Genomic DNA, 22,898 nt, shown 5'->3' with positions numbered 1-22,898 from the left:
ACAATCCCATTCCTAGGTATGTACATAAATCAGAACATCAAAGAGATATCTGTACCACCATTTTATTGCAGCAGTGTTCACATTAGCCAAGATTTAGAAGCAATCTAAGTGTCTATCAACAGATGAATGGATAAAGCAACTGTGGTACAAATACACAACGGAGTACTTTTCAATCATAAAAAAGAATAAGATCCTGTCATTTGCAACAACATGGATAGAACTAGAGGTCATTATGTTAAGAGAAATAAGCCAGGCACATGATGGCAAACTTTGCATTGTTCTCATATATTTGCTGGAGCTAAAAACTAAATTGATTTAATTCATGGAGATAGAGAGCAGAAGGATTGTTATCAGAGGCTGGAAAGTATAGTGAGGGGTTGGGGGCAAGTGGGGAAGGTTAATGGATACAAAAATAATTAGAAAGGGTAAGATTTAGTAGTTGCTAGTACAACAGAGTGACTATAGTCAAAAGCAATTTAATTGTACATTTTTAAGTAACTAAAAGAATGTTATTAGATTGTTCGTAAAACAAAGAACAAATAGTTGAGGCAATGAATAACCATTTATCTGATGTTATTTTTGTGCATTTCATGCCTTCATCAAAATCACTGATATAACCCATAGATACATATAGGTACTACGTACTCACAAAAATTAAAATAATAAATAAAATATAAATTTAAAATAAGTGTAAAAACAAACACGGTCCTCGTTTCTTCATAGATATATGAACTTAACACCACGCTGATCACATTGCCTTTGTGAGAATTCCTGAACATAGTTAAGAATTTGTACTACTTCAGTTGAGCACAATGCCAAAAACATGTAGAAGAGAAGAAAAAGCTTATTAGATATGCCCAGCGCAGCCTGACCTCCTCCCAATACAGCATGGTGCAATCCAGGAGAAACTCCCAACTCTATGCTTCTTCCTCAGGAGAGAAAGAGAAATGTGGAATATATGTCCACATTCCTGTCTTTTGAGGGACTGTCCAAAGAGGAATTTTGTCTCCCCTGACTTGCCTCCTCTGACGTACAGTGCTGAAGGGAATGGTGGTATACTTCGGATGACAGCTATGCATATTTTGCATTAACATAAGACGCAATCCTGACCTGGTGCAGTGGCTCACACCTGTAATCCCAGCACTTTGGGAGGCCGAAATGGGCGGATCACGAGGTCAGGAGATCGAGACCATCCTGGCTAACTCTGTGAAACCCCGTCTCTACTAAAAATACAAAAAATTAGCCAGGCGTGGTGGCGGGCACCTGTAGTCCCAGCTACTAGGGAGGCTGAGGCAGGAGAATGGTGTGAACATGGGAGGTGGAGCTTGCAATGAAACGAGATGGCGCCACTGCACTCCACTCCGCCTCAAAAAAAAAAAGAAGCAATCCTAAAATCATATCAGAACTGAAGAGACCAGAAGTGCTGAACAACTGTCAAAAAGAGAAACAACATCATAAGCACCATATATCCTGATTTTAAACACCTATTATAAAGTTATAGTAATTGAAATACTTTATAACTCAATTTTAAAATACCAGTGAAACAGAATAAAGAACACAAATAGTCCCTTGCATATATTATCAAATGAAGAGTATTTACACATCCATATTCACGGTAGCATTATCTACAAAAGCAAGTAAGTGAAAAGAACTTTTCTTAATAAATAAATGAATAAAGACAATTTCAAATATATAAATAATTAAATATTACTCAGCTTCTTAAAAGCAGAAAATTTTGTTAAATCCACAATAAGGATACATTTTTAAGGCTTTATTTATGTGGAAGAAGCCCAGGCACAAAAGGACAGAAACGATATAATTCCACTTATGTAAGATACCTAAAGTAGTTAAACTCATAGAAACAGAAAGAAGACTAAACTGTGTCGGGGTTAAGTGGAGAAGAAAATGAGTAGCTGTTGTTTCATGGACAACCTGTTAGAATGCAAAACAACCCCCCCACCCTTTTTTTTTTTTAAACTTTATTTTAAGATCAGAGTATATGTGCAGGTTTCTTATACTGGTAAACTTCTATCATGGAGGTTTGTTGTACAGATTATTTGGTCATCAAAGTATTGAGCGTAGTTCTCATCATACAACACTGAATTATACAACACATCCTTTCATACCACCTGTAATAAAACTGGAAATCAAAAGCAGAAGCAAAATTGCCAAATCCAAAAATCTGTGAAACTCAACACACTCTTGAACATATTCTTATCTGTGTTGGTTGATTTGATATTTTTAAATGACCATACTACACAGTGATATTCAAATTCAATGTAAGTCTAATGAAAATAAAAATGATACTTTGTGAAAAAGTATTTTTTACAATTCTTAACTTTTACATGGAATTTCAAAGGACCACTGATAGCCCAAACATTCTTTGAAAACAAGAACAAAGTTACATGCACAACGTTTCCTGTTTTTAGAACAGATAACAAAGCTAAATAAAAACAGTGTGGTACTTGCAAGAAGACAAATAGATGATGGAACAGAACACAGAACTCAAAAACAAACCACTGTGTATATATTCAAATGATCTTCAACAAGGTTGCTATAACCACACAATAAGAGAAAGACAGTCTCTTCAATAGATGGTGTTGGAAAACTATATCCATATGAAAAAACTGAGGTTGGATCCTTCCCCTGAACCATATACAAAAACTGTCTTGAATGAGTTAAATATTTAAATGTAAGAATTATAATTATACAATCTTTAGAAGAAAATATAGGAAGATTATGACATTGATCCCAGCAATGTTTTCTTGCATGTAACATCAAACACATGAGCAAAAAATTCAAAAGCACAGAAAAGTAGGACTACATTAAATTTATCTCTCCACATTAAAGATTTAGTAAGAGTCCCACCTAAGCAGCAGAAAAGCCAAAATATACATATATTTGACAGAAGATAACATCCAGAACTCCAAAAAAAAAAAAACCAAAAAGTTACATGACTAATAGACAAGAGATGAAAATGTTTCTCCAAAGATGAAATACATAATTATTGAAAAAAATTCTAATCTTTAGAAAAATGTAAAGAAAAACCACAGTGAGGTATTACTGTGCATTAAGATGGCCAATATCAAGCAAACAAAAAATAATACATATTGTCAACAATGTAGAGAAATTGAAACCCTTGTACACTGTTGGTGGAAAAAACGTGATGCAGCCACCTGAAAAATGTATGGAGGTTCCTCCAAAAATTAAAAATAAAGTTACTGTATGACCCAGTAATTCCACTTCTGAGCATCTATTTAAAGTATGCAATGTATACCTGAAAGAAGTATTTGCACATCCATATTCACTGTATTAGTTTATTCTTGCAGTGCTATAAGAAAATTCCTGAGACTTGGTAATTTATTTTAAAAAGAGGTTTAATTGGCTTATGGTTCTGCAGGCTGTACGGCAAGCATAGCAGCTTCTGCTTTAGGGGAGGCCTTGAAAAGCTTCCAGTCATGGCAGAAAGAAAAGGGACAGAGAGTCATCTCACATGGTGGGAGCAGGAACAAGAGAGCACGAGAGGGAAGGTGCCACATGCTTTTGAAAAATTAGATCTCAGAAGAAGTCACTCACTATGGCAAAGACAATACCAAAGGGGCTGCTGCTAAACTATTCATGAGAAACCAACCCTAAGATCCAATCACTTCCCACCAGGCCCACCTCCAACACTAGGGACTGCAATTTGACATGAGATTTGAATGGGGACCCAAATCCAAACTATATCACTTACGAAAGCCAAAAAGTGAAAAAACTCAAACACCCTTCAATAGATAAATGATTTAAAAAGATGTGGCTTATACATACAATGAAATATTCTTTAGCCTCAAATGAAAATATCTTGTCAGATGCTACAATAAGGATAAATCTTAAAGCCATTATTTTAAGTGAGGTAAGACACCAACAAAGTGACAGTGTATGATTCCACGTATATAAGATATTTTAAATAGTAAACTCCTGGAAAACAGAAGTAGAAAGGCGCTTGCCTATGGTTAGGGTTGTGAAACCTCAGTGGTGCCAAAGATCAAAAAGGGTTATTTGGGAAAAGCAGGCCCTCACCCAGGTGGCCAACTCAAGGGCCCACAGACATGGCTACAGACAAGGAAATGGGGCACCGAGCTTGGTCTTACTGAAGATTATGAAGCAGTTCTGCAACCTCTCTCAAACTCCTTCAGCTATAGTCCAAAAGTGGTCCTTCCCATCAAGTGACCTGCAGGGAAACACACCCAGCCATGGCCCTGGAGGCAGGCCTGCAGATCTTGGCCTCAACTGTGCTCCTTGAAGCAGCCCTGTGACTCAGTTCTAGCTCTCACAGCCACAGTCCATGGCCAGTTGTACACACTCAGGGACCCACATGGAGACTTGTGAAACCTGTTCCCAGGTAGTTAGTAGAAGCCAATCCCATTCATACACATGGTATTTGGGCCATCATATGCAAACAAACTGTAAAACCCTACCCTACTGCCTGCCATATAGATTAATGTCCTCAAGGATATTTAATCTTTCCATGGCCCAGAAAGAATCCATGACTGCTCAAATCTCTGGTAATACAACCATCAAAGGCTGACCCCATATCACTCAAACACAGATGTATGGTAAGTTCTCACTTAATGTTCAAAATAGGTTCTTGAAAACTGCGTCTTTAAATGAAACAATGCTGCTATATGCCATTTAAACAACAGACCCAGCAGCACCCTTGTGACACAATGGCCAGGCTAGTCTGGAACTCCTGGCCTCAAGTGATCTCCCCACCTTGGCATCCCAATGTGCTGGCATTACAGGTGTGAGCCACTATGCTCGGTCACTTTACATTTATTTTGATTAAGTTCCTTATTTTTATACTATTGCAATTGGAAACTTTCTCTCTTTTTTTGGACAGTTTGTTGTTACTATATGGAAATGCAACAAATATTTGTATGTAGGGTCAGGTGCAGTGCCTCATTTCTGTAGTCCCTGCACACTTTCAGAGGCTAGAGGCCAAGGAAGGTGGATCACTTGAGCACAGGAGTTTGAGATGAGCCTGGGCAACAGAGTGAGACCCTATCTCAAACCAACAGAAAAACCCCACAAGTATTTTTATGTTGGTCATGTATCCTGATACCTTAATGAATGCATTTATTAGTTCAGTTTTTGTTGTTTCACTCTAGGGTTTTGTATATACGCATAATTATATTATCTACAAACAGTAACATTTTTACTTTTATTCCAAGCTGGAAAGCTTTGTTATTTTCCTTGTCTAATTGTTCTGATACAAACTTTCAGTAATATGTTAAGGTACAAGCTGTGGCCCTGGAGGCATGCTTGTGGATCTTGGCCTCAGCTTTGGTCCCTGAAACAGCCCCATGTCTGTACATTTGAAGGATCTAACAACTCTTAACAGTTTCTATAAACTATGGCAAAACCCCATCTCCACTAAAAAAACTATCTTTGGCAAGTAAAGATCTCCTTTTATTGGGTCCCCAGGCTGATAAGACTACCTCTCTGGTTGCTGAGAAGAAAGGTCATAGCTGGGTCACAAGGGTGCTGCTGGGTCACAAAACCCCATCTCCACTAAAAATACAAAAAAATTAGCCGGGCATGGTGGTGCACGCCTGTAATCCCAGCTACTTGGGAGGCTGAGGCAGGAGAATCGCTTGAACCTGAGAGGCGGGGGTTGCAGTGAGCTGAGATTGTGCCACTGTACTTCAGCCTAGGGAACAGAGTGAGACTCTGTCTCATAAAATAAGTACATAAATAAAATAAATTTAAAAATGTAAAGGATGAGCTAAAAATGTATACACTAACACAGTTAAGATATTGATGACAGAAACTGAAGTAGGTAAAAATAAATGAAAACATATTCCATTAGGATAACTAATATTGTCAAGGAATATTATCCAAAGTGATCTGGAGATTCAATGTCATCCCTATCAAAATTTTAGTGGCATTTTTCACAGTAATAGAAAACACAATTGTAAAATTTAAGTGTAATCTTAAATAACTTAAAATAACCTGAGTAATCTTGAGAAAGAACAAAGCTGGGGACATCATACTTTCTGATTTCAAACTTTACTTAAAGGTCATGGTAATCAAAAGAGTATAGTATGTGCATAAAAACAGATACAAAAACCAAAGCAACAGAATAGGGAGCCCAGAAACATATCCATGCATACAAGGTCAACTAATCTTTGACAAGGCCACCAATAATATACAATGCAGAAAGTATAGTCTTGTCAATACATGGTACCAGAAAAACTGGATATCCATAAGCAAAAGAATAAAATTAGACTACACCATAAATATAATTTTCTTATACCATACCCCAAAATTAACTCAAAATAAAAGACTTAAATGTAAGACATAAAAGCTTAAAACTCCTGAATAAAACATATGGAAAAACCTTGTTGATATTGGTCTTGGCAATTTGGTATGTCATCAAAAGCACAGCAACAGAAGAAAATACAAAAGAGTGGGACTGCATCAAAGTGTACAGCTTCTGTACAGTAAAGGAAAAAAACCAAAATTTTAAAAAATCCTACACAATAGAAAAATATTTGCAAGCCATATATCTGATAGTTAATATCCAAAATGTGTAAGAAACTTCTGCAATTCGAAGCAAAACAATAATGATGATAACCTATTCAAAAATAGGCAAAAGGTTAGTTTTGTTTTGTTTTTCCCACCAAGAAGACATACATACAAGGGAAATCCTGTATGCCATTAGTGAGATATAAATTGATAAAGTCATCATACAAATCAGTAAAAAATAAAAATGAAAGTATCACATAATTCAGCAATACCACCTCTGGGAATACTACCAAAGGAAATAAAATTAGTACCTCAAAGAACAATCTTCAGCCCCGTGTTCATTTTAGTTTTGCTTAAAATAGCCAAAAAAATTTATATATATACACACACAGTAGAATACTATTCAGCCATAAAAGAGAAGGAAATCTAGCCATTTACAGCATTGATAGACCTTGAAGACATTACGCTAAGTGAAATAAGCCAAACACAAAGAAACTGCATGTTCTCAGTTAGATGAGGAATCTAAAAATGTAAACTCGTAGGAACAGAGAGTAGAATGGTGGTTGTTAGTGCCTGAGGGTGGGAATATGAGGAGATGCTGTTCAAAGAGTACAAATGATTAGTTGTAAGTTGAGTAAGTCTGAGAAAGCTAACGCACATTAGCATTAGATTAGCAAAATAGCATTGTCTTTATAGTAATACTGTAAAGTATGCTTACAATTTGCTACAACAGTAGACCTCAAGTGTTCTTGTGACAAAAAAAAAATGGTTATCTATGTGAGGTAATAAATGTGTTCATCAACTTGACATTTTGTTTCAAAATGTATATGCATATCAAATCATTACATTGTACAAATTAAATATAGTTATATAATTTTATCAGAAAAATCCGTATCACACAAACACAGATGTATGTTAAGTCCTCATTTAATGTTCAAAATAGATTCTTGAAAACTGCATCTTTAAATGAAACAATGTTGTTACATGCCATTCAAACATAACTTGTTTTTATTTATTAAACTCTGGTAAAATTAGTTTTCTTAAACAATATGTTGCTTTACTTACAGTTTCCAAGAACCTATCAACGATGTTAAGCGAGAATTTCCTATACACATATATGACTCATATAGGTATGTGTATGTGTGTGTGACACACAGTTCTACATATAGATGGATTATAGCTCAATGACAGAATGCCAGGAGGCTTCCTACTAAATAAGACAAAATTATAAGATAATAGTTTATCAAGAAATAAGGTAACAATTGAGAGCTTAATATACACTTAGGAATGTTCTAAGCCGGTTAATGACATAGTGCATTTAAGAAATCTAGAAGGTGGGCCAGGCACGGTGGCTCAGGCCTGTAATTCTAGCACTTTGGAAGGCAGAGGTGGGCGGATCACTTGAGGTCAGGAGTTCAAAACCTGCCTGGCCAACATGGTGAAACCCCGTGGCGGGCACCTGTAATCCCAGGTACTCAGGAGGCTGAGGCAGAAGAACCATTTGAACCCGGGAGGTGGAGGTTGCAGGGCAGCAGAGGTTGCAGTGAGCCGAGGTCACGCCACTGCACTCCAGCCTTGGTGACAGAGCAAGACTCCGTCTCAAAAAAAAAAAAAAAAGAAAAAAAGAAAGAAATCTAGAAGGTGAGTAGATACTTTAAACCAGTGGTATCCAATTCTTTGAGTGTGAGGACGTTTTTGCTTATCTGTGGTGATGGGTATCAAAAAAATTATTCACAAACCTATTTCTTGTTTCTTAGCTCATCAGCTATCATTATTGTTTGTGTATTTTATAATTTTAAGTGTGTCCCAAGACAAATCTTCTTCCAATGTGGCCCAGGGAAGCCAAGAGTTTGAAAACCTGTGCTGTAAACTATATTGTAATTTGAAAATTTGAATATATATAGAGTTCAAATTACAAATTTCAGTTTATACAAAATAACATTTTGAAGTAAAATATTTTTTCATATTTGGAAAAATGCTTATTGTTCTGATAAAATTGCTGAGTAAGAGTTTTTGTAGAATTACATTTGCAACCTCTACGGGATTAAAAATCACTAAGCAGGGTGACGCACACCAGCATGGCACATGTATACGCATGTAACTAACCTGCACATTGTGCACACGTACCCTAAAACTTAAAGTATAATTAAAAAAAAAATCACTAAGCAGAAAAGATGCAACATCTGTCCTCGGTGTTCCTAAGATTTCTAAACCAAATCCCATTATGTCCACTACTCACCTTACGTATTTTAGGCATGATGCGAAAATAATATTTGAAAAAATACTTTAACATAGAGGTCCTCAATAATACAAATACTCCTATGTCTCTAAAAGCAATGGAACAGCAGTCAGATTATGCAGCCCATTATAAGCGATAAAGTGGACATTGGCTCTCCTTGTAAACTTGGAGATCACTGAAGAAAAAAAGGAAATTCTCAGAAGATTTAAGAGCATGGGACAGAAGATGACCCTATTTGTGAATAAGAGAAAAAATGCAGCCTTTTCGGAAATTATTTTTATTGGCGCAGTTTCCCAGACTACATTTGAAGGCCTGGCTTCCTTCCTGACCTCTGGCCTCCTAGCCTGTGTCCTCTCCTTCATTCAGTCTCACCTACCTGGGGGTTTGGCTGCTGTCTCATGTATCTTCAAATTGCAGGGCTCTTTTATTTGCTCCAGACAGGTGACCAGGTCTGGGTTAGAGATCACAAAACCTGTTTTATTAAAAAAAAATTAACATGACTATTGCTGGGGATACTCCAATGACCAATCTATTACTATGCTAAGTAGAATAAAGAAATTATGGAAGACTCCAGAAAATTAATCCAAAAATTGTTTCCTGACAGAATCTTTAGAATACTGAAATATTTTAAATCTGTGGGTTCTAAGTTCCACTACCCAGTACTACTGAATCAAAAATAAGTGGTGCAAATTAGATTTTAGATGTGGAAAACAATACTTTACATCACTGAATTTCTAGAATTACTACTATCCTAGAGTGAAGGACACAAATTAGCTCAAGAAAAGAGATGGTTTATGCAATGATGAAACATCCTAAAGATTTTCTTTTTACACCAGCAAATCCCAATTTTTTTCTTGTAGAAAGGCACTGAAATTAATTAATGCAAAGCAGAAGCACCCAAGAGACATTCTGCAAAGAAAGAAAAGGAAACTCTGAGGAAGTATTAGGAATTATGTATTGAAGTTATCCTCACCCAGGGAGACCAGGTTCCTGTAGTTCTCCAACATCACATCTCTATACAAATTCTGCTGGGCAGGGTCCAGACATTTCCACTCTTCAGGGGAGAATTCTATGGCCACATCCCTGAATGTTAAGAGTTCCTGAAAACACATATTTATCATGTGACAGAGTTCTTAATTTGACTATAAGTGAAATCAGAGAACTAGTTGTGACTTATGGGGCTGACTGGAATTATCTGATAAAACAACTTTTAACACAGTAATGTTATCTAAAGTATTCTATAATTCTGAAGAAAAAGGAGGGCATGCCAGCAATTTTTGTTGCTGCAATGGAAATATGGGCTACACTGATCTGTCCCTACCAAAACCAAGCAAAGCAGGTCCTGTGACCTCCTTGAACAAAGGGTGAACTCATGTCTCATTAAAGTAACTGGAAGCCCTCATGCTTGACCCTGGCCTCACTGTAATGTCACACAAGAAACTTAACAGGATCTGTGGGGAGGGAACAGGTGACTGTTTCTCTTCAAACTGCCATGTGATCCTACTGGAAGACTGGGCTGAGAGTCACTTAGCTAAAAATTGCCTCTCAAGCTTCAATGTGCACATAAATTTGGTATTCTAGGCCTCACTGTAAGTAACAAAATTCTGCAGGTTTGAAAAGGGTCCATTAAATAGCTTTTTATAGCCAAGTCTCCCATTAATGCTGATGCTCCTCCTAGACCCGTTATAGTACCACTCAGCTAGAGAAAGCAGACACAGCACGCAGAGTCCCTTACCCCAACACCCTTATCACAACACAAACACTTTTCATCCGAAGACAAGACCAGCAATCAACATCCTGAAACGTGGCATTATCTGCAAGCCCTTTAAAAGTTACAGAGGCTGGAGATGGTGGCAATGTCTGAGTAAGTCTGCATTTGAAAAACAGCACATCCACATGCATTAATGCGATATTTGTGGAGCATGTACTATGTGCTCAGGAGTATGTCACAGAGCACTGTGCTGGGAAGCTCACATTATGTGTGTTAATTCTCACAGCATCCTGGGAGGTGGGTACAAAGTGTGTGATACTTCCCAGGATTTAAATGCAGGGCCCAGCATTTCTATTTTTTCTTCTGTTTTCCTATCATTGATTTTTAAAAAATATATAGAATAATAGCTCAACGTAGATAAATGGGAGAGACACAGAAGAAAGTTTTAAGTACAATTCGGGAATTTTTTATTTTTGTGTTTATAGTTACTTTGAGACTTGTGAAAAATCCACTGAAACTGCAAAGATGGAGAACAGGTTGCTGGATGGGATGTCTCTAGAAATACTGGTTTTAATTTTACATAAAATAATTTAAGTACATTAAATTCAAAGTACATTGCCTTTCTCCATTTATCAGCTTTTGTGTTTCAGGAAATTGGGAGCACCAGCTCTGGAGAGGCAGTAGGAATAGCTACTCCAAACTCTGATCTCCTCTAAGCAGTTCTGTGAGGTATTTCAGTGTGGGGTCAGACCTGGACAAGGTTCAGTAGAGGGGGGATCTGGGCAAAGTTGGGACAGAAAATGGGCCCTAGGCTTCTGCTCTCTAGGCCACTAAGTAGTTTCAGTTTTGTCTTTTCTAAGCCTGCCCAAAAGAAATTTGATTCCCAGAGTTTGTGTACTTTTTATCTATTTTGCCACTTCCCCATCTATAACATACAATAACAAGGAATTTAACCAAAACCCTTTTGTTTTTCCAGACCAATTATATTTGAAGCTAAATATTTATTCTTAGCAAGGCAAAAACAATACAAATAATGACTTCTCTTCTGTCCATAAACAGCCATGCAGGTGGTGGTATCAAAACTCACAAAACAATAAAAGGGAAGTAACCCAAACGAAGCTTAAGTCTCCTGTACAGTTTTCATCTTTGTACTGAATACATGACGCTGAATTCAATCATTTATTAATGTGCTCTAGAATGCAAGTTCCTTGATGGTAGGGACCACGACTATTTCATCTCTTTTTCTAATGTCCATATGAAACACTGACCCAGTCTGCACAGGACATCCTCAAATGTCTCAAATACTCACTGATGCTGCTGAGAGTGTCCCCAGTGACCCTGGGCTGATGCCCCCATAGTGATCCAGGCAGGAGACTCAGGCTGACTTTCTGGGGTGCAAACAGAAAATGGAACTGCCCTGATGGAGCTGCAGATCCTGGATCCGGATGTGATATCCCCTGTCCCTGATCAGCTAACTCTGAGGTAGGGGAAGGAAAAAAGTACTCTACTCCAGTAACACAGGGAGGCATAGTTGGCATTATGGCTCTGGATATTTAGTGGCCTTGACTTCCCACTGCTAAGGTGTTTGTTTACACTTACAGATTCTGCCATAGGACTGTGTTCACACCAGAAGCCTCTTACTCAGCTGTAGCAGGTCACTGGACAAGATCTGGAAAACTCAAAGGGCTCCACTCTGAAAGTGGGGCTTATGTCTATGCTGACGTCTCATGATGCAGAAAACACCTTCTGTGACTTTTCTGTATCTCTTCAACCCAAAGTCTGGCCCTGTCTTGTGAATCCTGGGCAGAGGCCAGCTTTTATGTGCAGATTCTAGGTGAGATCAATGTGTGCTGCATTCTTGAGTTACAGGAAGCAGAGTAAAATCAGAGGAAAGACCTTCTCATGAAGCCTCCTTCAACATATTCTAAAGAATATTTTGAGCTAAAGGGAAAAAGCTGGGGTAAACATAAGTAGAGAGTTTATTTGAGCCAAAGCTTGAAGACTGCAATCCTGGAGTATAAAGTTGCCCTGAATATACACTCCAATTAGAAGCAGTTACAAGCAGATTTTTACAGGCAAAAAGGAAGTCAGAGAGGAGATTGATAGAAAGGTGTCAGAAATTCTTATTGGTTTATAGAAGTAACATTGGTTAGTGATTGGCCATATACATAGTTAAGCTATAGGGTATGGGTCATAGTGTCCAGTGTGGCATTATTAGGTTAATTTACAGCCACTTGTGGCAATAGCAAGCAATTTCAAAAGACAAATAGTTCAAGGAGGAGAACAGTATGTGAGTGTGGTCTCATTTTAACACATCTCTGGGTCTGATAAATCTAAAAACTTGTATTTCTCAGATAAAAGTTCTTTTATCAAATCTCAGGACATAAACTCAGAATTTGGAACTGCATATTTAGGTCTTGGAGGGCTGGTGAGTTATGTTTGTGGGCCACAATGTGGCCCATGCCAAATGTTTGTGGGCATGTGGGCAAGGGGAGGTGGGAGGGAGCAGAATTTCTCAGGTTTAATCGATGCGTATGTGTGAATCTGGTTAGGTTTATGGGCCCCATATCTCTGAAATCAGTGTCAGAACGGAAGATGCCAGGAGCACTGAAGGCGGTGAAATAACTGACTGCTGTCCTGAAAAGTTATTTTTGTAGAAATTTAACTGCTCTAGAAAGGACTGTAGATGCCAAGAGAGGGACCATTCTGTTTGCAGATTTAGGAAATACTTTGCTGCACTTTGCCGCACAATTGTAGGTTGTGACTGGAATCCTGAGAAAGAATGTTTTCTCAAGTAAAGTCTGCTCGACATTTTGTGTATAACATCTGGTAATTCTGGACAGTGTGTGGAAAATATAACTAAAAGCAAAATCATCTGCAATCCTAAAAAAGTCTCCACAATAACAGAACTGCAAGAAAATGTTTTGTTGTATAATTAAACCAAAATAAGATGTGCATCACAAGCAATCTAAGAAAATGCAAACACAGAAAGTCACCATAATTAGTTCTCAAGTAGAAGCCTTGAAAGCACCATTTGTCATACACAATTTATTATAATTTCATCATGTAATTTCAGAGGTCATCTGGGTTTTCTAATTTTTTCTAATCATTAAAGAAAAAATAAACATCCACATCTTCGTGACAGGATGTAGATTTGCAATGTGGAGCTAGGTACCTGCTGAAGGCAGCCTCCTAGTCCCCTACAGAAACTGTGAAATAGGGTGTATATTCTTGCTATTTACATTTCAAAGCAATAGTTCCCAGGTCCCAGATGAAGACAATTTTGAGCCAAAAAAAAAATGACCTATTTAACTGATAAAAATGATTTACATATATTTCAAAGAAGCAGAGAAAATATTTAAATATAAAAGTTCTCAAACTAAATGCTTTAAGAAAAGGGAGAAGAGCAAAAATTCTTCCCTCGTTCTAAAGAGAAAGCATTAAGCCTCTTCTAATTTGTGTTTGCTCCTACAACAGCCAGGCCAAAAGGCCTGGTCTTGAACTCACTAACGTCTGAATTCTCATAGGCACCTGAGGGATGGACTTGGGCACACCGTGTACACAGAAAAGAGAATTTGTGGGGAAGGAAAAAGCAGAAGAGAGAAAGGAGCTATCAACAGCCATGGGTGGGAGGCTGGGCGCGGTGGCTCACGCCTGTAATCCCAGCACTTTGGGAGGCCGAGGCGGGAGGGCTCGAGGTCAGGAGATCCAGACCATCCTGGCTAACACGGTGAAACCCCGTCTCTACTAAAAATACAAAAAAAAAATTAGCCAGGCATGGTGGCGGGCGCCTGTAATCCCAGCTACTCGGGAGACTGAGTTAGGAGAATGGCATGAACCTGGGAGGCGGAGCTTGCAGTAAGCCGAGATCACGCCACTGCACTCCAGCCTGGGCAACAGAGCAAGACTCCATCTCAAAAAAAAAAAAAAAAAAAAAAAAAAAAAAAAAAAAGCCACGAGTGGGAGCAGGGCAGGACTGACTAAAGCACTGGTTTGTGCCACAGGTACAGGCCGAGGCAGGGCTACGCTCTGATTCCATGTCTACAAAGACAGAAGAGATTAGGATCAGGTGGTCCAGAAGCCTGGGTGGGTGAAGGAAGCAGGTTCCTGCTGTAGATCCGGTCTGCGGTTGAGATGAGCCAGGAGACTTCTGGGCACTGCGTGTGTTTTTGGCAGAAAACGCTAGGCGCAAAGCTGCCATGGGCACAATTCCTGAGGTGGAATCCTGTACTGGGAAGAGTGGGGCAATGCGAATGCCCGGTGGGCGTGCTCAGGAGTGGGCTAGCATTGGGTGGGGGCTGGCAGCAGGGTGCAGGGAAGGGATGTTTCTCAGAACTCCTTTCCTCTTTGTTCTGGGTCCCCTCTCTCCCCGGAAGGAGACCTGGAGGAAAAGGACAGTGCCCAGCGGGACAGCACATGTGCAGAACCCGGCCGCGCCTCCCGCAGACACCAGGCATCTTTCTCCAGCCCAGGCTCAGCCATGTCTTTCTTCTGACAGAAAACGTGCGGAGTTTCCTCAACACCAGTCAATGCTCCAACCCCAAAGCGGTGTCCAGCAACTCACTAACGACACCACCCAGAGTCAGCGCAGACCCCACAAGCTCAGCGCTCTTCCCGCAGCTGCCCCCGCTGCAGACGCCAGTCCCTGCCTCTGGACACCCGTCTTCATTTCTGAACGCCTGCCTACAAACCAAGGGCGCCCACACCCTCAAGTTCAGCAATGTGGCAGAACTACTCACAGAATTAAGAGAAGCGCTGTGCGCACCGACACCAGCGCATTCTAAAAGATGTCACTCAGGAACAGCCACGCGGAGGAGGTGCACAGGGCAAAGGGACTGGTGGAAAAGTTGGAGCGGGCGGGTGATTTGCTTTGCTTCCTCACACACCTCACAAAAGCCTTTCCTTCAAGACCCGCTGGCAGTCCCCAAACCAGGAGCCGCGGCCGACGCTGTCCCATTAATGAGACCCCGTTTGCTCACATGAACTTTGTTTCGATGGGGCCTCGATCTCATTCCGAACAGGGTAAAGCAGGGACCGGACCCCCGGACCACAGCTCCTCCCACGCGGGCACCTCGCACGCGGGCGCCGGCGTCTTCCAGATGAGCTCCTCCTCACCCCACGGCCCAGGGAAGATGCGGGGCTGCGGGCGCAGAACTGCACAAGGAGGGCCGCAGGCTGGGCCAGAGCTGCCGTGCGGGGACCGACAGGAGCCCGGTCCGTCACCGGAGGGGACTGAGGGCTGAGAGGCGGCAGCGGGGACTCCGTTCGCAGACTCTGTCCCGCCGCCGCCATTTCCCGCCGGTTCCGATGAGGCCTCCCCAGCCTCCGGACGCCCGGCCCCGCACACTCACCATTTCCCGACTTCAGGGTATCCGGGAGTCTTAGCTACAAATCGTCCAATACCCTCAGGTCACAGAGCAACGGGAGGCAGAGGCTGTGGCTGAATCACCGTGGCCTCCCGGAGCCGAGAACGCAGAGGGTTGAAGCCCTAAACCAAGTCCTCGTAGGAGCCAGAGGAAAAGGCCGCGCCAGATCCCGGAAGCCAACCCCTCCTCTCTGGCTGCGGGCCTGATTGGGCCGTTCTCACTCCGACACTCTGATTGGATAGTACTCCAATCCCCGCCCTCGGGCCTTGAGTAACAGAATTTGCAACCATACACTCCACTGATGTGGCAAGAGTGACAGGCCGGGGCCTCCCGGCCCTTTCAGGCAGGGCTTTCTCTCCGGACTTGGCCTGACGCAGCCCAGGGGTGTTTTTTTAACCTTATGGTGTGTAAGGTTATGTCCACTTGTAAAATACACGCACACACAGACGTGCACACACACGCGCGCACACACACGCGCGCACACACAGACACGCACACACACACGCATGCACACATGCATGCACACACACTTTTTCACAAATGGAAGTGATATAATGACAATTATTTTAATATTTTAGATTTCATAACCCTTCTGGCCGCTAGTCTTTTGAGTAGGACACCTGAGATTTTAAGAGGGAAGCAATCCTTTAAAAAATAAAATGTTAATTTGTGAATTTTGCGTTTTTTATTAGCCACGTCAAAAAATAATATTTAAAGAGTGAAGTTGTTTGTAATAATTTTTAACCCATTGTATCAAAATATTGTTTTAATATGTGATTGATATATAATTAGAAATAAAGTATATTTCTGATCTAATTCTTCTAAACTCACTGTGTATTTTATGTATTTCTGATCTAATTCTTCTAAACTCACTGTGTATTTTATGTTTGCAGCACATTTTACTTCAAACCAGTCACATTCCAGATATCCAGTAGCTACATATGGCAGGTGGCTGCCACATTGAGCGCAGCCATGAGGGCTCTCTTCCCTCAGGGAAGTGAGGGCCTGAACACCTCATTTCTGCTGGAAGTAAGGGACCAGCTCTCTACCAACTTTTCTCCTCAGGCTCAAGGGTGGGTGGGACAGTGCCCCTAGAGAGAGCAGGGGCTGCAAGCTGAGAGTATCCACGTGAAGACCACGGTTTCCCAGTTGCTGTTTGGTGGAGGTGTGGTGGTCTCCTCGGTTCAGCCAGGTCGGGACTCTTGTGCCACGACCAAAAAGAATGAAGCACACGGATACCGGAGAGTGAGCAAGGCAGAGTAGGATTTATTAAGCAAAAGGAAAGCTCTCAGAAGCAAGAGGGGACCTGAAAGCAGGTTGCCAGAAATGAGGCTGAGGTCTGGGTCTTTTATGTGGCAAAAACAAGTATGTCTTCTGTGGGTTCTGCCCAAATGGGAGGGGTAAAGTTCCTCACTAAGCGTGTTGCATCTGCACATGCCTGGGATTGGCCACAGTGACTCCATTTTGGTTATTACCCATGAGTGCCTAAGCGAAACTTACACGAGGAGAGCCAAAACCACAATGCTAATGTCATGTTAATGACCTTATAATGAGCTGGGTCAAGTTAAGGACATTTAGGTTGATTTATTGCGCCTGTGCTAAGTTGGGACAGTCCCTTTGGAGCAACATCCTGGCATAAGAGGAAGTTCTTAACCACATTTCTTCCTGCTAGTTACAGAGGTGGTGCAGGTGCGGTCCCACAGGTGTTTTTCCTCTCCCCAGACCCTCTCTCTATCTGCCTAACCAGCGTCCGACCGCCTCCTCTATCAAAGGTTCCTCTTCCTTTCAAATATCAGACAGTAAACAAAGAATGTTGGGGCCACACGAGCAGAGAACACCATGTCTTCAGATCTCTTCACAGCCTTGTCCTCCAGAGTTTAGAAGTGGAGGGAAAAGATTAAAGGCAATCTTCTTGTTTCGCTATTTGTCCTTGGACCTAATCTGGACCTAATTTGGACACACAGGCTGTAACTATGTGTTTTTCTCCTTTGGTGTGGGGCACTGTGTGAGTTTAAGCAGCAATCACATGCATCCACATCTAACTGCACTTCTGTTCCCAGAACGAAGGCCGTGAGTGTGAGTTGTCCAGGTCCTTGGCAACAAAGAATTGAACAAAATGCACAAAGTAACAAAGGAACAAAATAGAGGAAGGAAGCATCAAAAGCGGAAATTTATTAAGGTAAGAAATAGGGTGGGTGTGGGCTTGAGCAAGTGGCTCAAGGACCCAGTTACGAAGTTTTCTGGGTTTTTAGTACTCCTTTTGAGGTCCCTATCAGTTACCACTGATATGGATTAAGGATTTGGTCTGTGGCTAATTAAAGGCTTAGGAGAATTGGCACCCTATGCGGATGAAGGAATGCAGGTGCTTGGCCTGCAGCCACTCCAAGGCACTTTCCCTTTCTACCTGAGAAGTGGTAGAAAGGGGAGGGTTGTAGGGACAGTAGCCTTTGATCCTTTGCTACTCAGGTGTGGGGAGATGGGACTTTTTCTTTTGGTTTAGCTGTTGGAAGTTTGCCTTAATTGGCCTTAGGTTTCCTGCCTCCAGACCTTGGTGTTTTTTCTTTTAGGAAGTCAGCACAAATTGGCCTTAAGTTCTCTGCCTCCATACCCCATTCTCCTGCCTCCCTTCTGTACAAACCATTTATTATACATAGTTCATCTTAAACTCACCTGGTAATTGGGGAGGCCTTCTGTGTATGCTGGTTGGTTATATGCAAAGAAAAAATAAACTTCCAACATCATGATAGGAGGCAGTTTTGCAACTTAGAGCCAGGTGCCTGTTGCAGGTAAGCCTACCTTACCTTCAGCTGTAAGTGGCTCCAAGTCACCCTCCATCTCGTACAGAAAGAGTGAGATAGGGTACTATCATCTTGGCTATTTATATTTCTTTTTTTTTTTTCTTTTTTTGAGACAGAGTCTTGCTCTGTCGCCCAGGCTGGAGTGCAGTGGTGCGATCTCGGCCTACTGCAAGCTCTGCCTCCCGGGTTCACGCCATTCTCCTGACTCAGCCTCCCTAGTAGCTGGGACTACAGGTGCCCGCCACCACACCTGGCTAATTTTTTTGTATTTTTAGTAGAGACGGGATTTCACTGTGTTAGCCAGGATGGTCTCGATCTCCTGACCTCGTGATCTGCCCGCCTTGGCCTCCCAAAGTGCTGGGATTACAGGCATGAGCCACCGCGCCCAGCCGGCTATTTATATTTCAAAGCAGTGGATCCCTACTCACTAAGCCCTGGGCTACAGCAATTCTGCCTGCCCTCTCCTGGTGGCCTGTGTCCTCTCCCAAACCCTGCCATCTACCACTGAGGCACAGCCCACAGCTGGCAGCTCACATTTTACATTAGAGACTGGGGTCCCCACATTTTACATTACAGAGCGGGGTCCCTGAGCTGCAGGAGGAGAGCCTGCAGGGCTCCTGGGTAGAATTGCACTTTTGCAATAAGGGAAACGGGAGCAATCTTTCAGCCTCAGTTTCTATTTATAATAGTGACACAAAAAGAATATTGCTGGATACATAGCATGGATCTAGATAGAGCAGCTCCAGGAGTTCTCACGGTGACAGCCCCCCTCACTCACAGACACCATGTGATACTAATAGGGCTTAGACACAAAGCATTGAATTCCCAAAGCATTGAAGAGAAAGACAGCTCTCAGTCTGAGTAAAACCGTATTGAGAGAAGAAAAGAGGTTGAAAGAATCTTAAAGACAAATTCAGATTACATATAACATTGGTCAAATTGACCAGAAAATATTCTTCCAAAGAAGTTCTTCTCTAAACACCAAAAGTGCACAGCTACTCTCAGCATGAGAAATACAAGTATTATGAGAAAGAGGGCTTATTCTGAGCAGAATTTCCATCTCTGCTGCTCTCCCATCTGCCGGCCGTTGGATTGGGAATCTATACTGGAACACACCTGACAACCTCCACCAGCACTTTTTGATGAAGAATTGGAATTCACTCTATTCACATAGCAGAATTATATCAGAGATTGCAAGATAGGTAACTGAAGAGCTACTGTGATTCTTGGGTGGCCACATCACCTGCATTTATTTGTCCGGGAATAGTGGCATTCCTAATTTAGTAAAATAAAAGAATAGACTGTAAAATTATGCTGACCTATAATTATACCTATAGGATCAATTAATAAACATGTCAGGTTAATATCTACTGTAGCAATGTGGTAGTAAATTTTCTTTGGGTATTAAATATAAATGTGTACATATAAATAATTTTAGTATATTAGTCATAATGTATATATTTTAAAAATTATCTGTAAGCTTAATTACAATATTTTATAATACTTTATATTTCAAACAAATTAATATTTATATTAAAGTTATATAAACTTAATTCAAACAAATTAATACTTATAATAAAGTTATATAAAGTTAAATAAAGTTATAATACTTTATATTTCAAACAAATTAATAACATTAATATTAAAATTACTATTTAAGAAGTTTATTCAAAATAAATATTGTGGCCTTATATTCACACAATTGTAGAAAATACTGTTTAATTTACATGGATGCATGTTGTCTACTAAAGACTACACAAAACTATGCTAATTTTTCTGAAGTAATAAGTAGAAACCAAAGCACAGCTAAAAATTCCACTGCTCAGTTTATACACTAACTGTTCTTGCTTTTGCAGTGTTAAATACTTTAGGCTCCAGATATTATCACCTTTGATATAATCGCCTTGGATGATTAGTTTTCTGTTGGAGAAACTTAGTATCTTTTACTCTTCATTACTCTGTATTGCTGAATTGAATCCTATCCTTTGTGCTCAACTTTTGTGTGATCTTAAAATGAGCTTTATCATTCTAAACAAATCTGTGTCTACTTTAAAAGACTGAAAATGGAAAGAAAAAAACTTTGCCAAATCAAAAGCAAAAACAAAGTAGTGGTTCTCAGGTCCTAGATAAAGAGAATCCTGAGTCTCAAAAAAAAAGAAAGGTAAGTTTTATTTAGCTGTTAAAATAATTTATATATATGTGTGTATTTCAAAAAAGCAAAGAAAAATGTACATGTAGGCTAAATGCTTTTTAAAGAAAAGCAACAGCTGGATTAAGGACATGATCTTGAACTTCCGGACATCTGAATTTCAGTACACACTGGATTTAGGTATCTAATGGGTGGTCCTGGACACACTGTGTACACGTAAAAGAGAAACTGTGGGGAAAAATGTAGAAAACAGAAAGGAGCCACCAAAAATCCATGAGTGGAGGACAGTAAAAGGTAGGTGGACAGACTGGTTTGTGTTAAAGATAATGGTCTAGAAGGGGCTATACTCAGAATTATTCCTGTGTCCGTGCAGGCAGTTGAGATTATTAACAGGTGGTGGAGAGAACAGGTTGCTGTTGCAGATTCAGTGTCTGAGGGTAGAATTATACTAGGAGACCTAAAGGCACTTGTGTAGGTTTTTGGCAAGAAACTAGAAGAGAAAGCACTGTGATGGGATTCCTGAGGGTGGTACTTACTCTTGGGAGGGGCATGGCCACATTAATACCTCCTAGGAGTATGTTTATAAGTGAGTGAAAAGTATGTGATGGTAGCTGTAGGCTAAGGGGGTCTGTTCTGAAGTTTGTAGTCCCCTCTCACTTGGGGAAAAGAACTGAAATCACAGGAGAATGTGCAGTGTGACAGCCTATATACAGGAGAAGAGAGCCTTTCTTCTCCAGACACCCAGTCTTTCTCTAGCTCAGGCCCCTGTCATCGTCGTCGTTGTCGTCGTCGTCTTCTGCTTCTTCTTCCTCCTCCTCCTCCTTCTTCCTCTTCTTCTTCTTCCTCTTCTTCCTCTTCTTCTTCCTCTTCTTCTTCTTCTTTTCTTTCTTCTTCTTCTTCTTTTTCTTCTTCTTGTTCTTGTTCTTGTTCTTGTTCTTCTTCTTTGTTCTTCTCCTTCTTCTTCTTCTTTTTTGAGATGGAGTCTCACTCTGTCACTTAGGCTGGAGTGCAGTGGCACAATCTCAGCTCACTGCAACCTCTGCCTCCTGGGTTCAAGTGATTCTCCTGCCTCAGCCTCCTGAGTAGCTGGGACTACAGGTGCCTGCCAACATGCCCAGCTAATTTTTGTATTTTTAGTAGAGATGGGGTTTCACCGTGTTGGTCAGGCTGGTCTCAAACTCCTGACCTCTTGGTCTTCCCACCTCAGCCTCCCAAAGTGTTGAGATTACAGGCATGAGCCACCATGCCTGGCCGATGTCTTTCTTCTAACACTACATCTGTAGAGTATGAGGAATACAAAGCAATTCTCCAACACCAACTAGTTGTTTAACGTTTTAAATCTCACACCACCAAAGTCAGCACAGGCCCTAGAGTCCAGAGCTTAGTCCCACAACACTGCTCTTACTGCAGATGCCAGTCAGAAACCACAGGTACCCATATGTACTTCTGAGCTACTAAGAAGTGAGGACTCCCATAACCCCTATCTCAAGTTTGAGAATTTGATTAAAATACTCACAGAACTCAGCGAAACACTGTACTTGTGTATAACAGTTTGTTATAAAATATACAACACAGGAACAGTTGGAAATGGAACAGGTGTATAGAAGCTACAGAGCCTGGGCAGGCTGGGGACTTGTAGGCAGATGCAGCTGGGGATAGGATGAAAGGGGATTGGGACAAACTTTCTGAGGATACAATTTTTATTGTCCTGGGGTCGTTTATAGACTTTGTCAAATAAAACAAATTCAGATTTAGGGAAGATTTAGATACACATATAACCTTAATATTATATACCTATTTTTGTAATACTTTATAGTTTATAATGTGTTTTACTGGCAATCTAAGTTGAGATCTAGTTTACTTTTAGCTACAAATACCCTCCAGGAAGGCAAGTTTTATAACTACATATTTTTGTTAAGTTGTATGTGGTACTATAAGGCACAACATGCCTCTACTTTGAAAAGAATAGCCACCAAGTCCTGAATGGAAATGCAAGAATTGTGAAAGAATTCAGTCACCTAATTTGTTGATTGGAGAGGATTTCTTTTTTTTTTTTTTTTGAGACAGAGTTTCACTCTTGTTGCCCAGGCCAGAGTGTAATGGCGCAATCTCAGCTCACTGCAACCTC

The 22,898-nt window shown here is 40.7% G+C and overlaps 1 protein-coding gene and 1 pseudogene across 4 annotated transcripts in view; one reads left to right on the top strand and one right to left on the bottom strand.

Annotated features, from left to right (window-relative positions):
• LOC100987123 (zinc finger protein 595) overlaps positions 1-16,014 on the bottom strand; it is a 54,978-nt gene extending 38,964 nt beyond the window's left edge. For 3 of the 4 annotated variants that reach the window (XR_008625028.2, XR_008625029.2, XM_008961729.4), the window contains exons 1-3: positions 15,809-16,014; positions 9,720-9,846; positions 9,123-9,218 (exon numbers count right to left, since the gene is read on the bottom strand). Coding sequence is in view for 2 of the 4 variants with exons in the window: in XM_008961729.4 (XP_008959977.2) it covers positions 9,123-9,218; positions 9,720-9,846; positions 15,809-15,811 (226 nt within the window). In the remaining 2 variants the exon portion in view is untranslated. Of the gene's footprint in view, positions 1-9,122; positions 9,219-9,719; positions 9,847-15,196; positions 15,334-15,808 lie in introns of those variants that run through there. The other variant, XM_034958084.3, reaches the window with a different exon arrangement.
• Positions 16,015-16,795: 781 nt separating this feature from the next.
• LOC100987472 (BCL2/adenovirus E1B 19 kDa protein-interacting protein 3-like) lies at positions 16,796-19,764 on the top strand (annotated as a pseudogene).
• The last annotated feature ends 3,134 nt before the right edge of the window (positions 19,765-22,898 follow it).

The sequence above is a fragment of the Pan paniscus genome, chromosome 3 (assembly GCF_029289425.2).
Source record: "Pan paniscus chromosome 3, NHGRI_mPanPan1-v2.0_pri, whole genome shotgun sequence".
NCBI classification, from domain to species: domain Eukaryota; kingdom Metazoa; phylum Chordata; class Mammalia; order Primates; family Hominidae; genus Pan; species Pan paniscus.
This window is presented reverse-complemented; position numbering and strand designations above follow the sequence as displayed.